At 43.9% G+C, this 7,868-nt stretch overlaps 1 protein-coding gene across 1 annotated transcript; it reads left to right on the top strand.

The window, feature by feature from the left end:
• The first annotated feature begins 2,438 nt into the window (after positions 1-2,438).
• LOC147964145 (uncharacterized) lies at positions 2,439-2,822 on the top strand. The gene is made up of 2 exons (XM_087529852.1): positions 2,439-2,495; positions 2,544-2,822. Exons 1-2 carry the CDS (start codon positions 2,439-2,441, stop codon positions 2,820-2,822), a joined length of 336 nt encoding a protein of 111 aa, XP_087385978.1.
• Positions 2,823-7,868: the final 5,046 nt, after the last annotated feature.

Raw genomic sequence — 7,868 nt, 5'->3', positions numbered from 1 at the left:
TTCTTCTGCAAAGAAGGCTTCTTCACCTTGGCAAATTTGGCACCCTTGGCACCATCTGCAGCTATCCTCTGCTTCTCCTTCTCCGCAAACTCTTTTGAGTCACTTTCAAACCTCAACTTCTTCTTGCTTTGCTTCAACTCATATTCACAAAGCTGTTCCAAGACCATCCAATCCTGTGTAGCTTCCTCTGTACCATCAAGAGACTGTGATTGTGTCTCAGACAAAACGAGACGTCTCTGGTTAAAGCTCATACCAACATTACCCTCTGCAAAATAATGGTCAATCAATTGAGTAACCTCCTCAAACCCAGGCGCCCCAGCATGGAAAATAGACACTACGTCAAAATGAAGTTTGACTATGGTCGTTAAAAAGTGCACAAAAAGAACAAATGCAGTACACTTAGACATATAAAATGCAGTGCTCCAACCATAAGCTAAAAAAATGCATTGCACAAAAAACATGAATAAAACAACAATGCAGTTCACACATACATATAGTGGAGTTCACATATACAAAATAAATACAGTGCTGCATACACTAACTTCATGTTTGTTCCCAACAAAATGCCAGACTAGATACAGCAAGGCAACACCAAATGGTACAACATCAAAAGTAAACCAGCATACACAAAATAAACAAATCAATCACATACCAGAAGGAGGGGCCACACTTATGGGAGAAGTTTCAATCGGCAAATTCAATTGATGTCCTCCCTCGACACCATGATCCTTACCACCAGGAGAACGGGAGCCAATTGGTGTATCATTATGAGAACCGCTATCACCTACTTGATTCAAAAAGAACCAGAAACAGAAATTACAAAACATCACGTGACAAAATAATGCAAACGAACGCTGACAACTAACAGAGCATAAACCAATATGCAGGATGATTTAGGAAACTAGATAAACATCAAACAAAATAAACAAAAGCCTAAAATAAGCACTCCACATACCCTGAACTCCTCCTCCCATTCTTCTCGGTGAAGACATGGCGTTTGCCTGCAGCACAGCGACGAAGTGACAGATATAAACAACAAAATTGGCGAGAATCTCACGAAACCCTAGATCCACCTTGCTACACACGAGTATCGACTCCTAATCGAGATAAAATCGGCTGCGTACGGAAAAATTACACAAGAAAAAACAGCAACAACAACTACGAGAATAACAAAACAAGACGAGTGGACGATCAACACCGAGAACAAGCGGAACGTACCACAAAAAAGGTGCGGCAACGGCGACGGCGGGGAGGGGGAGGGTGCGGCGACGGGAACGGACAGGAAAGGGCTACGGGAGCGCAGCGGCAAGGGCTCACGGAGCGGACGACGACGCGGAATGCAGGAATAAGAACCTCTTGAGGGCGGCGGTTCCTCGGGCGACGACGGTTGCTGCGAGCGACGACGGTTTTGCTTGAGGGAGGAATTGTAAGAGAGGAGAGGGGATTGTTCTCGGTCTCTCTCCCTGTCAGCGGAGCGGTGGGATCACCTGGAACAGACACGTAGGAGGCCCGCTTGTGGCAAAGGGCAACATAAAATGGGCCGGCCCAAAAACGACCCGGCTAAAATAAAAAAGACCACATCAAAACACACATGATGCAGTTCTTTGTGAAGAACAATGAAGTTCAATCGGTAAAACAAAATAAAATAAACGCAGTTTGTAAAAAAAGTTAAAATCAAAAACAACACACATGTTAAGAAAACGCATCCGAAAAGAAAAAAGTCTACCTTAAAATAAGTGCCACACAAATAAATTGGGGGGGGGGGGGCAACCCCCTACCCCTCCCGTACTAGGGACTGCAGTAAGTACAGGCAAAAAACAGATGCAGTATGCAGCACAAGAAAAATGCAGTGCATTTGGTTACACAAAGCAGTACGGTTTAGCAATCCAGTTCCGGATTACCTACATGAATAAATACACGGTATAGGACACAGCGAAAAACTCATAAAATTGTGGAATACATTGTACTTTACCCAGGGGCTGCAGCAAGGACACACAAAATACCTATACATAGAATGCAGTTCTCTACTGTAGACGATGTAGTGCGGAACTCTAACCAATGCAGTTTCATTATCACGCAGGATACATATAAACGTGACAAATGTCCGTTCGCACAGAAAGTGGTGGTTAAAAAATTTAGTGATAAAAAAAACCACGTTAAAAAAACCACGTTCGCATACAACCACCCAATCGGAGCGGTTCCATCGCCACAAGCCCACGATCACAGACGCAACACCAACCCACGATCTGCACAAACCACATCGCCAGCGAGATCATGCAGTTTATCCGATGCAGCCATCCCACCCCATGCCCTCCCCTTAAATTCAGACCCCTGCCATAGACCTTCTCATCCACAACAACACAAGTATCCATTGTGCTACCACCAAATCGCTGCATCACATCCATCTCCATGCAAAACACCAAGCCCTACTACCGGCGATGGCGTTCGCCGATGAGTACAAGGACGTGGAGGCCCACGACAACACCAAGTTGCACGTCATCCACACCAACGACAAGAAGCAGATGACGATCACCCTCGCGTAGTACGAGCGCCACCTCAGCCTCCAGCGCCACAAGATCGTCGACATTGATCTCGAGTACAACAACGAGCCTGAAGCGACGCAGAAACCCGCCCTCTGCCAACTCTCCATCAGCAAGAAACACCCGGTGCTTCTCTTCCAACTGAGCGCCGCTGAAAGGTGCACCATCTTCGATAACTTCCTTGTCGACCCCAGGTACACCTTTGCAGGCTTCTCCATCGACGACGACAAAACCAGGCTAGAGCGCGTCAATCTGGAGGTTGCCAACTTCGTCGACATCTAGAAGGAGCGGAGGGTGCCCGAGGCAACCAAGGAGTTGGACTCCCTTGGAGATGTCTCCGACATGCTCATCGACGACTACTACAACAACATGAAGAGGAAGATCACCGACGACGAGCACAAGCGCTGGGCCACCCTGCCTCTGTCCATGAGGCATATCGAGTACGCGGCAAAGGACGCCTACGCAGCGTACGAGATATAGAACCGCATCACCCTCACCCAGGACGGGCTTCGCCGTGCAAAGCTGGAGAAGGAGGAGCCCCCCAAGAAGCGTGCTAGGAGCAGCTGGGGATGGGGAGACGCTAACTAGTGAAGAAGAAGACGGTGCCGGCCAAAGAGCCAACAATGCCAGTGTCGTTTTAGAATTATCATCAAATTTTATTTATGTTGTTTGCTTACGTATCGTTAGTTTTCTTGTGATCATTTGCTTTTGTTGAACTTAGTTTGCTTGCCATGCAGAATCGCTTGTAATGATGAACTTTGATTATGTTAGATTGCTTTCTGTTGAAATTAGTTTGTTGATGATGAACTTGTCGTACAAAATGCATGTGATAATTTGTTTTCTGTTGTTTGCTTATGTATCATTAGATTCGAGCAGTGCACAAAACGAAATAAGATGCAGGGTACAAAAATAGGACGCATGCAGTGCAAGTTGTGTACCAATGCAGTACACACTTTATCAAATGAAGTTTACACATACCCAACAAAGCAGTGCACGCCCCTAAATTTGAAAAAAATGAATACATAAGAGAAAAACACAAAAAGAAAAATGCGATTTGTATATGTAGTGCGGAAACATATGAATGTGCAGTACAGAAACGTAATCAATGCACTACACGTATGATTTACTAAGCAGTGCACTCCCCACATTGGAAAAGAGATTACATAAGAGCAAAAACACGAAAACCAAAATGAGAAATGTGCATGTATTACGGACTGCGTGCACATGTTGTACAGAACCCTGATCAATGCAGTGCATGGATGATTTACTAAGCAGTGCACGCCCCTACATTGGAAAAAAATACATGACAGAAAATACAAAAAAAATTTACCACCCAGGTGCAGCCGGCCCCAATCAGTCTCGTAGTAGATCTACGACCACAGCAGGCGAGTCATTCTGAGCCACGATGCATGGGGCCGGGCACACATGGGCCCACAGGTCATAGAGCATAGAGCAGCGAGCGCCGTGTATAAGCGCCCAAATAAGTAACCAGAGTTTTTCGACACGGTTGCCTCGCCAACGCTTATAAACAGGTCAGGCGCGCCTTCCGCGGGCGAGGTGGGACTAAACATTAGGCCGCACACAGCGCACCGGGAACCAGCCGTGTTCACAGGCCAACTTGGGCCCAATACGTCTTCACTCCCCGAACACAGGCCCAACACACAAAAGAGAGGCCACTGAAAATAAAAAAAATCCCACATACCATACACAAACACAGGCCCAACCACGCATTCCACAGTTTGTCTTGATATGACAATGTAGTTCTCTATGTTCAACTAAGCAGTCCTCTTGCTACTCAATTGCATTCGCGGACACTGAAATCAGAACCAATCCACCACCTAACACCAACCACAAACATTTATTACTTCCGTTGCTCAATTAGTTGCATAAAAACGTATCCATTCGTGCTCCAGACTAACACAACTCCTCCCCCCCCGTTCCTCTTGTTCTACAAATTGTAGATCTAGAGTTCATCCCATCCCCAGCTCTTCTCTGGAATTCCACTGAACCCGCCATGGACTGTAAGTGTGTTTGGCAAGGATGGCGCCGGTAGCGGATACATACATTTACGCAGAGGGGCTAGAGCTCACCAACACAGAGTGGCGCAGCATGCTCGGCTGCCTGATGATACCCAACAGGGGGTTTCGGGCACCATTTCTTCATCGCCTCACACCCACAGATCTGCAGGAAAGTTGGGTATGTTATTCCCCTCACAATTTTCAACATAATCTAGGCTGCAAATTCACATCTGAATGTATAGTTCCATCAATTTGTTCAGTAGTGTCAACAAATACAAACAGAATTTGTATTGTTGTTCAGATTTCTTACCTATTAAGACTAGATGGTTCCACCTATTTTTCTTCAGTACCACAACACCCAAACAAAAAAGAGGGTCAATAGATCAGTATTACAGTTCTCTTAACATGCTAGCGAAGTACAATGTAAATGACCTTGCAGTACAAACATGTTACAGTATAATATATATCCTATTAAAACTAGAGGTCAATTCCGTATATAAGTTTCTTCATACATTGCAACTACTTTATAAAAAATAGTAGTCATATATATGTACATATTTAATCAACATAAAATAGATCATCCTAAGTATAAAGAATGGGTATATATATGTTCATACATTGTTATTTACTTATAAACATTCTTTTTCCATCCTTTCCAAAATGCAGACACTGCCATCCACAGTAAAATTTCCTTCTCCGAGTTCAGGGAGACAGAACACAAGAATGGGTATGGAGACATGCAAGCTGACTACCACATCGACTCTGAAGAATGCATCAACATAACTACTGGTTGGAAAGAATTTGTCTCCCAGAATGGCTTTGAGGTCGGAGAAGTGGCCATGCTATTTTTCTACAAAGAAGAAGACTCCCTGAAGTTTACAATATTTGCACTGTAGGCAGTCCAAATATGAAGCAAGCCATCAGTGGCATATTTCTAATGCTTTGCTAATATTGTATGCTTTTAAAATAATGTCCACCAGACACTTTGAACGGTGCCTATTTAAAGTATGCAACATCATTTGCATTAATTTATCACCCATTTTTAGACAAGTTGCTGCTGGCAGTAATGCAGTTCTCTCAAACACATACTTGGTCCTAAATATAAAAAAGCAGTCATTTGAACAGTAACAATGCAATACGAATGGTCGAAACTTTGCAGTTAACATATGATGTTCAAAAGATTTTTCATAGTATGCAGTTCAAAAAAATTGTCATAATAACTATTTAGCTAACAAAAACATATAATGGACCATCTATTCTAATAGCACAATAGAAGATTAACCATACTGCTAATGCAGTACGAGAGTGCATATTATGCAGTCCTCTAAAACACAGAATGCATTTTAAGAAAAGAGAAATCTCATAAGCTGCCATGACCACTGTAATCTAGCTAAAACGAAGTACACTGCTAATGAAAATGCAGTGCACTACAATGTATGCCAGAACAACAACAATAAAATTAAAGTAGTAGAAATACAGATATTTCGTAGACTAACAGAGGTGCAAATTCAATCGCACTTACATAACTCGCCTAAAAATTGTCCAACAACTAAACTATCGAAAAATACCACGCAAAGAACTACATCGAACACACGGCAACTGGACGAACAACATCAGGTTTTATTTAAAAATTGCAAATCAAAGAATGAGAATTATAACAGTAATACAATGAATTAAAACCAACAGTGACAGTAATTACAAGATTCAAAAACACATCGAGGCGCAAAATCCACAAAATCAACAAGAACAGAGGAGCGGACGAAGCTCACCCGCCCAAACAACCAAATTCGCTGGAACTAAAAAACTAACTCCTAAAAATTACACAATTTCTAGAGTAAAAGGTGCGATTAAACGAATGATATCAAACAATTCCGACTAACAAACAACATCTGAGCGCCAAAAAGTCGCATCCGACACGAACACGAACGAACAGAGCAAAACTCGCCCGCCAAATCCCTCGATTTACCAATATTTTAGTCGCTTTTCCTGTAAATTACAAAGAATAAAGGTCAAATGACATCCATAAACAAATTAAATCATCCGGCAACACCCGATTCCACACAGAATACGCGGGCAGACCACCAGAAAATGAAGCAGTTCTCCCGTGTAGCATTGCAGTGCACAGCGTAAAGAACATGCAGTTCGCTTCTGTTGAGCTTGAAGTGCGGAAGTGTTATCAAAATAGTTATTCTGCTAATATTAGCAGAATAGACCGGCTGTATATAGGTGGGAGGGGAGGAGAGGCAGCCAGGGGGTGCCCCAAGTAGGATCCGAATCCTACTTGGGGTGTTCCCCAATTCGGCCTCCCCCCTTCCATAATTGCCGGATGGGGAAAAGGGAAGGGGAAGGAGAGAAGGAAAGGGGGAGGGTGAACCCCCTCTTTCCCTTCTCCCACCCGGCCTCCTTCCATAGGGGGGCACCCCTTGTGGGCTGGTGTGCTCCCCTCCCATGGCCCATATGGCCCATATATTCCCCCGGGGGGTTCCGGTAACCTCTCCGGTACTCCGATAAATACCCGATGCACTCCGGAACACTTCTGGTGTCCGAATACTATCGTCCTATATATCAATATTTACGTCTTGACCATTTCGAGACCCTCGTCATGTCCATGATATCATCCGGGACACCGAACAACATTCAGTCACCAAATCACATAACTCACATAATACAATATCATCATCAAACGCTAAGCATGCAGACCCTATGGGTTCGAGAACTATGTAGACATGATCGAGACACCTCTCCGGTCAATTACCAATAGCGGAACCTGGATGCTCATATTGGCTCCTACATATTCTACGAAGATCTTTATCGGTCGAACCGTTATGACAACATACGTTATTCTCTTTGTCCATCGGTATGTTACTTACCCAAGATTCGATCATCGGTATCTACATACCTAGTTCAATCTCATTACCGGCAAGTCTCTTTACTCGTTCCGTAATACACCATCCTTCAACTAACTCATTAGTCACTTTTCTTGCAAGGCTTCTTATGATGTGCATTACTGAGAGGGCCTAGAGATACCTCTCTGATATTCAGAGTGACAAATCCTAATCTCGATCTATGCCAAACCAACATACACCTTCGGAGATACCTGTAGAGCATCTTTATAATCCACCAGTTACGTTGTGACGGTTGATAGCAAACAAGGTATTCCTCCGGTATCCGGGAGTTGCATAATCTCATAGTTGAAGTGATGCAGAGCATCCCTCGCTCATCCCCATGGACGTCCCATCACCACCACAAGCACGAAGAGAACCAATGACAAGAGTGCACACACGTGCCGTCGAAACCGAGGTTAACTCTT

Source organism: Triticum urartu, chromosome 6A (genome assembly GCF_056163025.1).
Source record: "Triticum urartu cultivar PI428250 chromosome 6A, HENAU_Tu73, whole genome shotgun sequence".
In the NCBI taxonomy this organism is placed as follows: domain Eukaryota; kingdom Viridiplantae; phylum Streptophyta; class Magnoliopsida; order Poales; family Poaceae; genus Triticum; species Triticum urartu.
The sequence above is the reverse complement of the archived record's forward strand: the minus strand, read 5'-3'. Positions and strand labels throughout refer to the sequence as shown.